The 18,233-nt window shown below is 24.2% G+C and overlaps 1 protein-coding gene across 2 annotated transcripts in view; it reads right to left on the minus strand.

Annotated features, from left to right (window-relative positions):
* Positions 1-18,233, minus strand: part of LOC129966818 (transcription elongation factor SPT6-like) — a 41,483-nt gene that overhangs the window by 19,078 nt on the left and 4,172 nt on the right. For both annotated transcript variants that reach the window (XM_056081395.1, XM_056081394.1), the window contains exons 2-20: positions 17,370-17,501; positions 15,633-15,755; positions 14,035-14,108; positions 12,983-13,105; positions 11,433-11,508; positions 10,736-10,817; positions 8,911-9,010; positions 7,930-8,022; positions 7,429-7,515; positions 6,514-6,756; positions 4,719-4,808; positions 3,186-3,328; positions 2,831-3,066; positions 2,444-2,573; positions 1,517-1,667; positions 1,104-1,199; positions 823-927; positions 552-695; positions 234-364 (exon numbers count right to left, since the gene is read on the minus strand). In XM_056081395.1, coding sequence (XP_055937370.1) covers positions 234-364; positions 552-695; positions 823-927; positions 1,104-1,199; positions 1,517-1,667; positions 2,444-2,573; positions 2,831-3,066; positions 3,186-3,328; positions 4,719-4,808; positions 6,514-6,756; positions 7,429-7,515; positions 7,930-8,022; positions 8,911-9,010; positions 10,736-10,817; positions 11,433-11,508; positions 12,983-13,105; positions 14,035-14,108; positions 15,633-15,755; positions 17,370-17,478 — 2,336 coding nt within the window. In that variant the 5' untranslated portion in view covers positions 17,479-17,501. The remainder of the gene's footprint in view (positions 1-233; positions 365-551; positions 696-822; positions 928-1,103; positions 1,200-1,516; positions 1,668-2,443; positions 2,574-2,830; positions 3,067-3,185; positions 3,329-4,718; positions 4,809-6,513; positions 6,757-7,428; positions 7,516-7,929; positions 8,023-8,910; positions 9,011-10,735; positions 10,818-11,432; positions 11,509-12,982; positions 13,106-14,034; positions 14,109-15,632; positions 15,756-17,369; positions 17,502-18,233) is intronic.

Here is an 18,233-nt window from a genome sequence, read left to right on the forward strand (position 1 = left end):
TTTAACAATAAATAAATAAATAAAAAGTCAACACTTTTTTTTTACTGCTAAGTTAGAAACAAAATATTTCAAATATTATCATTAATTTACTATTTATAATAAAAAAAAGCAAATTTGAAACAAAATAGTTAATCTATTATGCAAAATAGAAAAGTTAGAATTTAAACAAATTTTAAAGTAGATCTGAAAGGAATGATAAAGTATTTTCATTTGTCTCTATAGTTTCAACATACCTTTCAGGAGAATAAGCTATTGAAAGTACTCGAACACCTTCTCGAGTATCAAAATCATCCTCTTCTTCAATCTGTGGATCTACTTGATATGGAGCAACTTTCAGCCAATTGTACAGCTTTCTACAGCAAGCCTAAATTTTTCAAAAAAATTCAATTCATGATAAAACAAGAAAAATTCAATCCAATTTTTTATTACAAATTTTTAATTAACTTTTAAAAAATGTATTAATACATATAGTCAAAGCAAGCTTTCAAAGATATGCTTTATTTATTCTATAACTAAAAAAAAAAAAAAATAAGCATTAACAAACTTCTTACCTTAATTACACCTTCCTTAGCTTCATTTAACAGACGTAACCTCAATTCTTTCTCAAACGTTGGATACAAAATTTTAGTTAAAGCCATTTCTAAAGTTTCAGTTCTAACATTGTTCCATTCCTGAACATTTTTACTGAATTCATCCTAAATTGAATAAGTAGTGAAAAAAAATCATTAATATCAATTGAGATTTTAATTTTAATATCAGGAATATATAAAAACTATAAATTAAATTCTTTTTTATTTAATTGTGAAAGGAACAAGTACTTACACGTTCATATAATTGCTTGATTTCATCCAAGTAAACATGGTGGTTATCTTTGCCAACTTGTTTATCCATATTAATTTCAATCGTAAGGAAACCATCTCTCTCAGCCTACGCAGAAAAAAAAATGTTTCAGAATAAAAACAGTTAAAATATTTATGATTTTTATAATGCCATATGATATAATATCATTAAAAAAATTGGATACAAAAATTTATTTGAAATTTAAAGATAACAGTAACAAATTGAGTTTTTAAAATTATAAAGTTTTGAAATATGATACATACCATCCATAGCTTCAGAAACTGATCCCCTTTCAAATCCATGACAGGTTTATTTTTTAAATACTTCATACTATAACATGGGTGATTTTCATCAATGTCCTAAAAACAAAACACTTTGTTATAATTTCAATAAGATAAATAATTAATTTATATTAAATATCAAATGCTAAAAATATTTAATTCCTGAAGTATCAGGCTCATATTTACCAGCTTAATAAACAAGTCAAGTGATATTCTTTACATATGGAAACATAAGAATTAAAATAATATACATATATATATATATATATCTTTTGTTTGTAGAAGCACAGTTTATAAGAATAACCTTTAAAATAAAGAAGTACAATATATCATTTCCTAATTGCAATTATATGCAAGAAAAAAAATCCTGAAAATCAAATTTATCCACAGTATACCTTAAGACCCTTTTTAGTAGGCTTGACAGTTAATTTAGCTCTCTCAAAATAAGTCTGTCTGATGCACTTTCGGACAGCAGGTTCTCTGGCAATTTGTGTTGCAACCATATATTTTGCAGCTTTCAGGCAGTCTTCAGAAGTTGGAAAACGCCTATGAAAAATTTGAATTTCCATTGTCAAATTAGTAAATTCTACTTCAAAAACAGAAATAAAAAAATACATTAAAAAATAAGAATTTTTTTTAATTATTATTATTTATTTAATATACATTATTAATAAAAGACATTATTACAATTTACAGGAAAAAAATTAACTTTAAAATAAACAAAATTCAAATTTAATTTTCTTTATGGCCTTCAAATATGCTTCAGTTTTTTACATTCTGATCAGAGATAAAACAGTTTTCTAAAATTAATAGAGTTTCAAATTTAAAGATGTGCACAAAATTTCATATTGAATTAATTTATTCACAACATATATAAGGTTTGAAGTAATTATAGAAGAAAGAACGTTTTAAAAAGTGGGGAAGAGATATACATATTTAAGCTATTTTAAAATTAAAAATTGCAATTTCCAACACATTGGAATAATTTTACAGGAAATTGATTTTTATAAAAAACTGAAATACACACAATGCATGTATTTTCATAGTTTTTTAAATACTTGCAAAGTTATGAAATAATTTTTTTCAGAAATAGTAAACAGTATATAACTGACTTGCGCATGATTTTATAAATACTAATATATACTAATAAGCAGTATAAAAAAGAAGTAAGAAATAGTAAGGGGAAAAAATCAAATTATATATTAAACCAATAGAAGCCAATTTTTAAACAAATTAAATGGAAAAATACAAAACAATTAAATAACTACAATATTTAAAATAATGTTTATAATTATTGATAATGAATAAAAAATAAGACTAACTTGCACATGAATTCTGATGCAACTTCTTTTGGTTCTATTGGATATTGTAAAACTTCATGTTTTTGATAATTGTCACGTAAATTCTCAGCAAATTGCTCGGCAGTAAGACCAAATTTAGCAGCCAATTGATCTGAAATACACATCATTTCAATAAATTTGTTATACATTAATTAGATATAATACATTTTTACATTACACATATAAACATCACGCTAAAAGAATCCTGATTTTATTTTTTCAGAAAATGAATGTTTGACTATTTATGTTAAGCAAAATTTTTCAAATGTTTTCTGCTTGTATATAATTACTCATACTTTCTCTATAATTATTCTCACTTTAAATGACATTGCCTTTATTTTAACATGCATTTAGTATATGGATACAAACCTAAACCAGCTTCTTTGCAAACAGCATACGCATTTCTATGGGGCATATGCTTGACTTTAGTGCTTTCAGCTTCTTTATCTTCATCATCTGCTTCTTTTTCAGTACTTTCTAGCTCTTTTTCTTTTTGTGCTTTTTTCTTCAGTGATTCTTTCATTGCAGGTACATCATGGCCATAATATAGCATGAAGTGATTATAGCAATCTTGAACTTCTTCAAAAGTTTGTGCACTTTTCAGCCTGCATATAAAAAAGCTGTTAACATCACTATTTTCAACCTGCTTACTATCTTTAATAATATATAATAATGAAAATCAAATCATAAATCAAAATTTTATAAGAATAAACAAACTGCACACCTGTCAATGTCAGATTGTTGTAGTGCACGCATGCCTTCGGGCAAAGGTTTATCTGGATCAGCCATTACAACATCACCCTGATATGTCATCATATTTTCAAACAGTTTTACCAGGTTATTCTTCCTATTCTTTAACTGGCACCACTATAAAATTTAAGAAAACAAAGTTGAAAGCAAAACAGTGATAACAGATAAGTTAGATTCATGTTAAATTCTATTTACATCCTGTTTTGTAACATTATGCAACTATTTTTGATAAGATCTGGCCCTTTATGTGTTCAGTAAACCTGCCTATAGATGACGAACATAACATTTAATATAATATGTCTGATATAGAATCAGACATAACATTTAAGCAGACACGCCTTTTGTTTTGACCCTTTAACTTTGCACCAAACATTTATAGCAGAAGTTTCATCCTTAACATCAGATTTAGCATAGCCATTATAGCTGGTAGCTTTTAGGCTGGAACTGATTTCAAACTTGGAATCTTTCAACGCCACAGCCAAAACTTTATAAATGAATGCTGTGAATTACAAATGCATTTTGAAATACTTAAAAAAACCTAACTGTTTTGCACAAAAGTCACATTATTAAAAAACTTTTGTAACTCTATTCTTGAAATTCCTTCAATATAGTGATAAAGACACTTAAGCTTGTGTGCGTATATAACATATTTTGATTGAAGTAGAATGCAGGTTCGAAGCAATGAAGAGACTTGGTATTTTTAATTACGTTTTATTCTATTCCGAGTGGCAGGCATGATTATATACAAGAAAACGCAGCGCGGCACACACAGAAGTAAGAAAAGGGAAAAAAGGGACGAACAGATGATGACTAGCCTTATATAACATAGGATTTCCGCCCACGTGCCGAGGGAATGACTTTTGACACCTGTTCAAGGGCGCCGAAGTATCACTCTCTTTTGAAACGCAGTTCTTGATGGTGCATTATTTTTACAAAGGGATTAATTAAACAGAAAGTGGAATTGGATCACGAAATAAGAGAATATTTTAGAATGAAGTTAGGAAGGGCTAAATTAGGGCAAAGTTTTGGAAATTAATTTGGATTAAATTAAGAGTTTAAAAATTCATTATATATATATATATATATCACATACTTCATAAAGGTTCTTTGGAATGTTCCAGATACTTCCAAAATAGTTCAAATTTTGCATAATAAAACAATTAATTAAGTGGTATCATTAATTATATAAAAAAACATTTTGCTTCCATTTATAATCTAAAATTCAGGGTCAAGGTTGCTAAAACTTATTCAGACTACAATAAATTAAACAACTTTATTTGCTTTTAAAATTTAATTCGATACAAAACAGATTGGAATGTTGCAATTTTTGATTGAAACTAAAGAAACTACAGCAATAAAATCATTTCATTAATGTATCATTCTCATTCTGAATGAAAAGAATTTTCTTCAAATTAAAAAAAAAATCTGTTTTAATACTATTTCAGTGGCATAAAAATATTTATGTATTTGTTATCAGATCAAACTAAAGTGTCAATAATAAACTTACCTTTTCATCCCATTTATAAACTGTCCATAGATCATTAATATTTAAATCTGGCTCTACATATTCTTTTCTATAGAAAGCAATAAATGGCACCTATTTACAGAAAATAAAATATTTAATAAACAATTAAATAATCTACATATTATCAAGCATCTCAAATTCATACGAAATGTACTGTTTAGTAAAATAAATAAAATAATTCATTTAAATTGAATCCACTGTAATAGACTTGGACACAATACAAATTCTACAAGTTGAATGAGTCATTTATCTGACAATACAATTGCTTTTAGAGAATACTGATGTATAAAAATTATGATCTCCTTATCACCAAAAAAATAAATCCTCTTTATATTTAATTTGATCAGATAAAGAGTAACAAAAATATACCCCTTATCATTAACCTTAAAGAAAAGCCAACAATGAAATAAGAAACAAAATATAATATTTTGACCACTTTTAATGATTTAATTAGCCATTGATATAAGCACAGAATATTATCCAATTTCTATGGTTATTTTTTTAATTTGAATTTTCTATTCTGTTATATTCATTTTAAAAACTTTAAAATTTAATGTTATACTGTTATAACATCACCACTTAATGTTATATTCATTTATCATGAATTCAGATTTATATTTATTTCCGTGATTCCAACTCTCATTAATAATGGTAAAAGTTGGTTAATAACTTACAAAAACAGAATTTTGAAAGAACTCAAACTGATGTGAACAAATTTCAGATATGTGTCAGCTGAATTTTGAATAAGCTCAATAATCCGAATTAAGTTTTGAGTTGTGTTTCTAGTTATAAAATCATTTACTACATTACACAAAATGAAAAACTTTTAAAATCCAACAAATTGCAATATATTTCAACAACACCATATAAAACCTCCAAATTTTTTCTTCTACTAGCATAAATCTAAAAGAAATGAACTTTATCAAAATTTGTTGCTTTCTGGTTAATAAAATGTAACTGAATGTAATAACACGTAAAAAGCTTTCTTAGGATAAAGAAAGGGCTTGCCTATTATATGTTTAAATATTCATTATCTTTAATGTCAATTATACAAACCAATATATTTTGTATAGTTAAAATTGATTAAAAATTGGTAAAAATTGATGATAAACTAATTTAGCTTTGAATACAAAGTTCAAAGTTTATTAATATAGAGATTATTATATTTTTAGTTTAAATAAAAATATTAAGTTAATTAAATTTAAAAAAGATCTTGGCCCATCTCCCCCCTCTTCCCAATATCCAGTTTCCAAACACTTCAATTACAAGATGTTTAGGTTGAAGCCAATTGCTGCCTCTGCATTTTTACAGAAACTCGATGCTCCTTAAAAAGGGGGGGGGGGAATATGTAATAAGGTAACATCTTGATATCATGTTGAATACTGTTAAATGTCTTTTTATACAATGTATAAAAATAAGAGATAAAATCTGAGAATTTTTGCAATATATAGCCCTAAAATTCAACAACATTTTTAACATAAGAAACAATTGCACAAGATATCAATACTGCTTTTATAACTGTCATCATAGGCATTATATAGAAATCAGAATAATACCTTTCAAACATATTTTATTAGTGTTTATCCATTCTAAACAATTGTGGTATTATTAAAAATGCATAACTGTACACTTCAGAAATTTACACAACTTTAAACACAAACTTTATTAAATTTAATATTTTTACTAAAATTTTTCAAATTACATCCATTTAAATAATAGCTTGTGCCTAAATACATTAAAGTTATAGCTTGTGCCTAAATACATTAAAGTTAATTACCTCAAACTGCTGATTTCGAATAAATTTTAAAGCTTCTCTAATTTTTGGAATAGCTGTTATTTCTTTACGCCCACCAATGGGCTGATGACCCACCACAGGAGGACGTTCTTCATCAGAGTTTGTCATTGAATGTTCCGATTCTTGTATAGAAATAGTATTAACACTAAACACTTGTTTATAGATCCATTCTGCTTCTTCAGCTATCTCACTATCCTCAGCTTCAGTAACAGGAACACCTCGCAACTAAAAATTTTCAATATAAAATGCTTTAAGTCAGATAAGGAAAAACTATTACTAAGATAATAACTTAAAAATAAATTAATGAAATTCAAAAAATGATCATACTATGTTCACTATAAAGAAAAAAATTTATATCTGTTAAATTTTCAATAATAAAATAAAAAATTATAATTATGCAATCAAAAATTAATATATTTATAAGAACTTCTTTCCTTAAAAAAATATATAGATCTAAATAAGAGAAATATAATATAATAAACTGCCTGTGAGCTGAAATATACATATAAGAAAAATTATACTACATGCCATTAGAAAAATAATGGAGGCTAATAATATGTAAAACTAATATCACATAACATTCCATTTTGAATGACAATACATAAACATTTAAGAAATAATTAAAAAGAAAATCAGAAATCTATAAAATAATAACAGCATAACTATATTAAAATTAATTACAATTGTATAACAAAAATTGCAGGCACTTGATTTTATTGCATATCTTTAATTTTAAATTATGTTATAGTTATGCTGTTATTATTTTATAGAAACTTATTTAAATTTAAAATAATTTTAGAAAATAATAATTAATATATTAAAAATTTTTAGATTATAAACATTTTTTAATATGGCAAAAAGCACAACTAAGAATCTTATATTTCTGTTGATACTTACTTGAAATCTTTCAGGTAAATCAGCAAGCCTAATATCAGTGTCCAAATCAGTAAGATGACTTCTTTCAATTTCAATAGGTTCAAAAACCTAAAAAAATTTTTTTATTATTATTATCATCTTAAATCAAAAATAATCGAGCTTATAATATGAAGAAATTTAAATCCCACTTTTAAACTAATGAAAAGAATTTAATCAATTTTCATTTTAAAAGATTTAATGCAGTGTTAGAGGAAGAATTGAGTAAAAAATAATAATTGAAATTGAAATTTATTCTAATTAATTTAAATTCATAACAGTTAATAAGGAATTAAGCAGTTGCTAAGCTATGCCAAGCAAACTTAATATTTATAAGATTTTGTCATTTATATCAAACTATATATATATATATATATATATATATATATATATATATATATATATATATATATATATATATATATATATATATATATATTAATTATTATATAAAGCAAACTAAAGACTTTAAATTGCTAAACTTACCTCAAAAATACTCTTCTTTGTTCCATATTTACGAGATCCTTTCTTCTTTCTTGGTCTAGCTTCGCCACCTTCTTCTTCTTCCTCCTCTTCATACTAAAATTTTTTTTAAAAAGTAATCATTGTTTTTATATTTACAATTAGTAAATAATTATTTTAGTTTAATTTTTTTCTGATTTAAGTATTAGAAAACAGATCAATATACAAATTTTGGCAACTGATTACATTAAATTTTTAATCTAAAACAGTAAGATGTTATTCATTATAAATGTAGTACATGAATGTAATAATTTCAGTTTATCCATATTCAAAATATAATTATTTTCTAATTACTCAAACTCAGATTTCATTTCTGAGTTAAGCACTCTTTATTTCCCCACACTGATTTTAAATAATGTTAAATCTGAAATATTGTTCCAGCAAATTCTCTAATAACTATAAAAATTCAAAATATTTTCAATTATCTCTTCTTTTCTTTTTGGACTGCATCTGCATATTCCACAGATCATGGGGTCTTATGAAAAAAATTGTAATAATGGATAAAAATTGAACCCTTTCCAACACACCATGAAGAATAAAAAATATTGTTAAAGAACTCACCACTAGTTCCTCCATTAATCAAAAATATATATCATAATTAAACTCAGCCCATTTTGAAAAAGTAAAGAAACTTTATTAATTCAGAAAAGGAATTTTATTCAACTTTTCCTTCATCTTTTTTTTTTTTTTTATTAATGAATATAGAAATTTGGGGCTTAATTTATTTGACCAATAATTACCAGAAAAGAAATGTTTAGGAAGCAGCGAGAATAATTACTCATAACACTAATATTATATACACTGCTGATAATTTTTTTGTTAATACAATTTTCAATTAATAAAATACAGAAGGAAAAAGAAACAAAAACACTATTTGTCAAAGCAGTAAACTTATGAAATGCTTGGACATAAGCTCACAGAAAAATGCTAAAGGATTTTACTTACATCTTCTTCCATTTCATCCTCTTCATATTCATCTTCTTCTTGTTCAAAATCTTTATAATCAAAATCAACACCAAAAATTTCTTGAGCCTCTTGTAAAGCTCTAAGAAGTCGAAAATAATTTATTAGAATCCAATAATGGCTTATAGAATTTAATAATTAAGTAATGCCTTTTTGTTCAATTTATTTTGTTAAATTAGATTTTTGTAAAATTCATTCTTTAGTTAGTTGAGACTGTAATAATATAAGCAAAACTTTCTAACAGAATAGTACGTAATTACTAATCATAGCAAAATATATATATATTTGTAATTATCAAAATCAAATATTATTGAACGCATTTAATAATAAACAAAATCTTTTTTTTTTAAAGAAAACTTATAGAAAGAGACATGAGAGCCTAAGAAATTCATATCACTTTCAAGCATTTATTAATTCATCAAAAGAATTAAGCTTTAGTGCAAGCTTCATAATTCAATTTCTAGTTTTTAGAAAACTGTTACTATTACCAATGACATGAACACAAATTATTTTTGAATTTACATGTGTAAAAGAAATAAATATTTCAGCTTTTGAAAATGAATAGCAATTCATTAAATCTTGGCATTATTTGAAATTAATTACCTGCTTTCATATGAAAAATAGTTAAATAAAAAAAATATATCCAAATAAAAAGATGTTACAATACCAAAAATGCATCTGTTCATCTACTACAATTTAATTTTTCTAGCAACAGAAAACTACTTTCTTAATTCACTTCAAATCATTATTTTTTCAAAAAATGGTATAGTAGTATTGTGTAATTATTAAAATTGTTTCACTGAAGGCCTCAAGTAATATCTACCTTTCCAAAATGATAGCTAAAACCTTCTTTAAAGGTCTCCTATATGAGATTCAAAGCAACAAGCAGCAATAATATGAGATTCAAAGAAAGCAGTAAACTTTGAGCAAATTAATTAGCAGAATAGCAAAAAGATGGGAGATATGATTAAATGTGCCTTTTCCATGAGCAGAGGGGGGGGGGACATTTGAAGGTTTCTTGCAGTTTTGTATTTTAAAATTTACAACTCAGTAACCTTAAAACTTGTTTTCATTTTTGTTATGCACTCAGATATCCCATTAAAAAAAATTGTTACATTCTGGAATATTTCAAAGAATTGATAGTTCTTAATCTTAAATATTACCAGCCTATTTAGTATATTTAATTACATTTATAGACTATTGTTATAAAAATAGCATTAGCAGAATAGCTATATGAACAGCATAGCATCAAAAAACTATTATCTGAAGTGAATTACGAAAGTTATTTTCTGTTGCTAGAAAAATTAAATTGTAGTAGATGAACAGACACATTTTTGGTATTGTAAACAAAAGTTATTTTTTGTTACTAGAAAAATTAAATTGTAGTAGATGAATGTATACATTTTTGTATAACATCTCCTTTTGATTTGGATTTTTTTTTATTTAACTATTTTTCATATGAAAGCAGATAATTTAGTTTTAAATAATGCCAAGATTTAGTGAGTTTCTATTCATTTTCAAATGCTGAAATACTTATTTATTTTACACAAGTAAATTATATTCAGAAGAATGGACAAAATGTCCGTAAAAATCTAATACCAAACATATAAAAACTTACTATTCCAAATGTTAGAAAATATTAATTAATCATTATATAAGAAATAAACATATTAAATAATAGTTTCGATAGCAGTTAACCTAATATTGGTGAGTTCATTTTTTGTTTGCTTCTATCTATATTCTATAATGTAATGTAATTAATTCTATCTATTCTATAATGTAAAAAGTTAAAAGAGCATTTACTTACGCATCATTATATTTGATATGTCTTTTCTTTTTTCCTTTAGATATTGGTTGCCCATCGTCATCAACAATAAAATCGGATTCATCTAAAATTATCATAAAAAATAGCTAAATTATTAAAATATTTATGAAATTAAAAGTAAAAGAACTGATTAAACAGATCATTGAATGTAAAAATGATGGTAATTTCTAGATCTTTTCCTGTTTTTCTTATTAATAAAAATTTTATTTAAGGTTTAGGTTAACAAGAGACTTTATACTAAAGAAATATATAGCCAGTCATATCCTAAGTTAATTGTTTCACAAATATTAAGTTTCTAATATTCCTTTAAAAAGTTCTACTCAAAATTTGTTTGATCTTAAAAATTCTATTTAAAACTTTATATATATATATATAAGCAAAACAATAATTTTATTTTTGATTAAATTACTAATGGATATTAAATCAACTAACTAAGAGAATGTGAATTTTTAGAATATTCAAAGAAGAATTCAGTTGAAAAAATATGTGACCAATATTCGAAGAAATAAAGTGTAGAAAGTATTGCCAAAAATTTTAAAATTAAGACAGGTTTTTTTTTTTAATTTTATCTATTTGTTTAAATTGAATGTTTATCAAAAATATCTCAGATCACTAATTTAAAGAATTAATAATAATTTTAAAAAATAAAATTTTCTTAAGAAGAATAAAAAAGATTTACCTGACTCCCCTTCAGATTCTTCTAACACATCTTGAGTGTCATAAGTAGGTAACCGTGATCCTTCATCATCTTCACCCTTAATTAAATACAATATACTCAAAATGTTATTCAAATAATACAGACACATTAAATAAAAATTATAATAGGTTTCTTCTGAATTTTAAAAACATTTCAAAGAGCAATGATGCATTATGTAGCTCTTCGAGATATTTTTTATTATCAGTACTTGTTTCAATAATTCAATTATCTAAAAATTTAAAAATCAAACAACAAAAATAAATAAATATATAAAAAGAGATTGAAAATACCAAAACATAACTTCTTTATCAAAGCATATCTACAGAAAGAGTCACACACTAATTAATATGGAGAATTTTCTGAACATTTTCCAATCATTTCCAAAATTAATTCATTTTAAATTTTTAACTTAGAAATAGTTTTCCAAATTTTAAATTTATTTCATTAAAATCACATGTAAGAGATTCAAAATTCTTCAGTTTATTGAAAGATTGACAGAAAGTTATCCACAAATGTCTGACAATCGATAAAAGCTTTATTTCTTTAAACAAAAATTCTAAAACTTTTAAGTGAAATATAGGCACATCTAAATGTTCCTGATTACTATATCCATAAGAATTAGAAATATTAACTTATATTTATGAATTCAATTATTCATTAAAATAAAATATTCAATCCTGAATCAGCCTTGCTATATACTTTTGTGATCATAAAAATATTTTGCTTACAACACTTTTTGTTGTTGTTTAATGCAAGTAAATAAAAGCATCTTTATTTACTTGTACATGTACTTTTTATGTACAATTATTTTGCAAGTATTCATCTTACAATTATTTTGCAAGTATTCAAGATTTTTAAAACTATTCTTTGCTATTAAAAAAAAAAAAAAAATCAGACAAAAATGGGTCGTTAAGGCTGTGAGAGCTCATGGTAGAAAAAATATATTTATAAAAATAAAATGAAAATATTTAGTACTTATTTTTTCAAAATAATTTACAGAGCTGCAGAAGATAAAATTACAAATGCGGGTCATGTAATGAATAATGAATTTTTTATATTATTGAAATACATAAATTTAATGAATTAGAATAAATTTAAAGGTAATAAAATATAAAACAGATAATGTAAGAGGATGATGTACTTATATTTCATTTGAAGCATAAAATTAAACTGATATTTTTGAATGATAAAAGCATATACTTTAAGTCTCCCGCCCCCTGCCTTTCAGAATAAATGCAGTTCAATTGTTTTGTTAAACTATTTTGAAAGTATGAAAAAACAATTCGTTTTACAAAAAAAAACATGATTTATACTTTAAAGATTTTGATTTAAATTAAATGTACATATTATAATAATTACTTTTTAAAAGCTAAATGTCATTTATAGACAAGTTTCCAGAAAAACAATTAATATTACAAGAAGAGAAAATTATATGGAAGAAATTTAAAATAGCCTCTTTTTTCCCGATACATTTTACAAAAGAATACATTTAAACGATTCTCAAAAAATTATGGCAATATTTTATAACTTACCGCATCATCACCTTCAAATAATTCATTAGCAATGGCTTCTCTGTCATCAACTTCTCGATCTTCATCTGCTTCATTATCACTTTCTTCATCTTCAATACGTCTCAAACGTTTGAATTTTTTCTTCTAAAATATTAAACAGAAAATTAGCATTAAGAATTCATTAGACTGTCATTTTAAAAAAATTCAACTTTTAGTTTAAATTCATAATACATTCAACTAAAAAGTTAAAATAATTTTTTTAATATTATCAGCAAAAAATTCATAGAAATGAAATAATGCCTTAAGCATCTGATTGTTGGAGATTTCATAAACAAATGGAATTTTGAACAAAATGTTCTATTTTTTATAAACAGCTTTCTAATTCTTCAATACTTCAATATTCTTAATAAAAGTAAGATTGTATATTTTTTTAAAAATTCCTTATAATTTTGAAATTATTCAGTAATTTCACACCAAATTTTTAATTGTACTTACAATATGTAATGTAAATTGTAATATAATATGTAATTACAGCATAATAAATTTTAATTAATAAATTAATAATTCCCACTCCTTTATTTAAAAAAAATCTTTTAAATTCAATTATATTTTTAAAAATGGACAGTTAATACTTATTTTTCAAATATTAATAATTTTAATACAAAAATATTTAAGATCAGTGAAATTTAACTACATACACAAACCTATTTAATGAGTTGAAAATTTATTAAATTTATACAGTCATTCATGCAAATTACATATAAATCACCATTTTTATAAAATCTTCATTAAATATTCAATATAATTACACAATAAAAATTATCTTATAAAAATGTTTAACATAACAAAACTTGATTTTTATCATAAAATTTGACCATAATAAAGAAATTAACTATCTAAAATTATATGGGAAATTATAATATAGGACAACTATTTAATCTTTACAAATGATATGAATATAAGAAATTACTGTATCATAAAAATTAATTTATACAGCTAGAGGAAAGATACAATTTATGAACATTATTAGTATTTCATATTAAAATAGACAATTTATTTAAAAGGTACTGTACCCTTTGAACTTTTACTCCCAAATTTTCTTCTAACAAATCATAATCTTCGTCTTCTAAACCATCATCATAATCTTCTAAATCACGAAAATAAAATATATTTTAAATAACAAATATATTGGATGGTGAAGAAAAGAATTTCAACAAAAATATTTGAAGGTAATAGATAGATATAGAATAGATAATAGTAGTAGAAGAATAAAAAAATTTAATATTCAAGAATTGTTTTTTATGAAGTTGATATATGTTTTTTATAAACATATTTTAGAGATTTGTACCTAAAAAAAAAATTTACAACTTTCTCTCTCTTTTTTCTTATATCTACTAAAGCAAACATTCTTTTATTAATGAATTTAAATAATGCCTTTTTTTTTACAGCACAAATTAACAGACAATCCTAAATAGCAAAAGAAATTATTTTATCAAATGTATAAAAAATTATCACAGCTATAAATGATTAAATCTGCACTTTAAAACAAAAGTTAAAATGAAGAAATACAATAAAAAAGTATATTATGCTTGGGATAATCATTTCTCTTCTGTAATAATATTGAATAAAGAAAAATTAGATGAATGTATGATAAAATTATTACAAGAACACAAATTTTCAGAACATATTAAGTAACTTCTAAACCATCTTCCAAACTTGTTTCATATGTATATTAACAATATTTTAATAAGAATTGAAATTCCATGTGACTTTAACTTGATAATGTTAATTTTTGTTAAATTTAATAATATTAATTTTTGAAAGCAGATAATGCAATTAGCAATATCATAAGTAACTTTGTACAATTGCTAGCAACTGCCAGCAATATAAAAAACACAATCTAAATAACTTTCCAGAATGTGTGGAATTCGTGAGGTCTCATCTGTGTGTGTTTTTGCAACAGGATCTGTTTGCTCCCATCAGCTGTTTGAGACTAGCATCAGGTAAGCAATCGTGTGTAAGATAGATGGCAACCTAAGTTATGGCCTATGGCAGTCTAAAGTATCAGACAAATCCAATTCCAAAAGTTTCCCAAAGTAAATATAAACTATAATATGAGTTTTCTATTGTATAATAAAAGACATACTAAAACTAAATAAATTTTGCACAAAAATGTCATTATTATAAAATTAATTTTGGTTGCTCTCTGTCCCAAATTCTTTTTTATTTATGAATCTCTAATTGGATCAGTTAAGTCATTATACATTTTAAATTATTATTTCTAGACATTATAAATAAAATATCTGTTTATGTAACAAGAAATATACTAAACTTAAAACATAGCATACTTTAAAACACTACTCTCTTTATTATTAGAAACTTCTTCATTATCTCCCAGTCCAAACTATTTTTTTTATTTTTTATTTAGGAGTCCCTACTTGAAACTGTCAAGTAAAAAGTGATTTCTTCTTTAATTGTGCTTTGGAGAATAGAGATTTTGTTTGATCTTTCTGAAGGTTAAAAACATTTTACTAAGCACTAAAAATAATGTAAGTACATATAAATTTGAATGGTCCAAAAGTAAGTTTAACATATAATTTTCATGGATTTCCATTAATAGTACAAAAATATTTTTAATTTTTAACCAAACAGCAAGATTACTTAAACTTACCATGCCGTTTTTTTCTTTTCCGACCAATTTCATCATCCGAGTCATCATCTTTATCATCTTCCTCTTCTTCTTCTTCATCATCATTAATCAAATCCTTCATTTCTTCTCTTAGTTTCTCATCATCTGTAAATAAATTCAATTTACAAATCTTAAGTATTCTGTTTGTAAGCAAATGCTTAAATACAAAAATACGAGAAAAGAAGCATAAGATGAATTAAAAGCACTTTACCATTCATTCCTTTGAGATCCAAAGAAAAAGGATAGCAGAAAAAAAAGAAAACAGTGCTATAGTTAGATACAGAGCAAAATTAAGAATATTTAGAAAATCACCATAGGAAAAATTTATAGCTACAGAAGAAGGAAAGTAATTACTTCAAAAGAAAGCAAGGGAAATTTTACTGTGGAAGTCTTATGAAATTACAATATATATCCAGAAAGATTATTTTACATACATCTATTAATAAGGAAGTAAATTTTTAAAGCAGAAATACAATAATAAATGTGCTTTACAGGAAATTTAAGAATTTCAAATTATTTATAGAAAAAAAAACTTTATAAGAAGGTACTTTGTTTCATCATAAAAAAACACATGCATTTTGATTAAATTCACATAAAGCAATTATGTTAAACACTGCAACAAATTAGCTTCAAGAAATTATTTCATCATTAAAAAAATACATGCATCCGGAGTGCAAAATGAAATCATAATAAATACAATAAAAAAATTAGATTCAATACATTTAAAAGCAATGGTCTAAGAAATACAAACAAATTGAATGTTAAAAACAAGATCACTATCACAATACAAATATGAGCAATCTTTTTTGGATTCTCTAACACAATATGGTAGATTTTGTACATTATGATACAGTGAGGTAAATTATATATACATATTTAAATTCCTTTCTTTTAAAGAATGGAATCTAAAATTTTATATGCCTACAGTGTTTATTATAAAACCAACTATAGAATTTCATTTATCTAAATTTAATTATTATGCCCACATTAATGCAAAACTAAGCAGTTTTTAAAAGGCTTTAAAAATAATTTTTCTGGAGAATTCAAATTTGAAACGCATGCAATTCAATTTATGCAAGGGAGAAAAAAAATTTTAAAAAACAGCATTGTTCACTTCTCACACATTTGTCTTTATTTATACTAAAATTGTATATTACAATCAAATTTTGAAAGGAATTCTCTAGAGAATAATTAACCTGTTCGTTTGTGCAAATCTAAAAGTAACTTAAAAAAGACACAAATTAAATTTATTTAATTCGTTGTATGATTTTATCAATACATTTTTCGATCAGTGTAAAATTCTTGTTCACATTCATCTACAGGTTTATGATCTGTTCAGTCATCTATGAATGTGATAACTCAAAGATGATACTATGTGAGTAAATGACAGTTAGTCCACTCATGAAAATTGCATATCTATGTTAAATTTTGAACCCTATTGGTGAAAGGAAAGACATCTATATTTTTTTAACTTTAATACAAAACAGAACTATATACAGTATAATTTTATAAGAAAATAAAGGCAATAAAACTCTTCCTGATTTTTCATAAGTTTGCACCATTTCTTATAATTCTCAAATAACTTGAGAGTAATTGACATACATTAATTAAAAAGATTTCTCTTTCATTTAGAACCTTAATTATATGCATTTCTTAACATTAAAAAATAATTTCATTATTTTAACAAAGTACTGTACAATCTAATTTTATAACACTAACCATCTTCCTCTTCCTCCTCATCATCTTCATCATCATCCTGTACTTTACGTTTTTTGTTTATGATTTCATCTTCCGATTCTTCAGCTTCACTTTCCACAAAATCAGCCATCTTTTGAAAAAACTTATATGTATCTAGCAATAGAAAGAAGAAAATGTTATTCAATACAGAATTTCTTTATAAAAACTTACTTTAAAGGAAAATTTCTAGATAATATTAAATTGCAATAAAAATTTAAAAATGACATTTAATGATTACAAATTCTTAGAAAATAAATAATACCATTATGATAAAAATTTCATTAATTATGAAAGAATATTAATCCTATCTTGAAAAATAATTATTTATTAGGATTATCGATCAATATTCATACATTTTCCTAATTATAAAAGCTATTCAGTAATGCTAAAGGCAAATTAAAAAAGTATTATTTCAACTAAAGTTGTTGTGTAAGGGAAAAAAAGCAAGCACTTTATTAATAGATAAAGGCATATTTGTTTTAATTTAGTATTTTTTTTCTAAATTTGCAATACTATCTTGTAAAGCTTTTATAAAGCTTCATACATACAACCAGACCTTGAATATGAAATATAGGAGCAATATAGTCTCAACTAACTTAATTTTAGAAATATTTAAACAATATTTAAGTTACAAAATCCTTTTAGAAAAAATAAAAAACAAAGATGAGTAAAAAAATAAATAAAAATACAAATGAAGTATCTCAAAAAATATTATTAAATGAATGAATATTATTTCATTTAACCTAAAAAAAGGAAAGAAAAAATAACTATAAAAATGAATTCTGCTCAATGATGGGTGAAGTATTTCTTAATGTAGGCCAATCTTCAAATGATAATTTCTATACA

Source organism: Argiope bruennichi, chromosome 4 (genome assembly GCF_947563725.1).
Source record: "Argiope bruennichi chromosome 4, qqArgBrue1.1, whole genome shotgun sequence".
Lineage (NCBI taxonomy): Eukaryota > Metazoa > Arthropoda > Arachnida > Araneae > Araneidae > Argiope > Argiope bruennichi.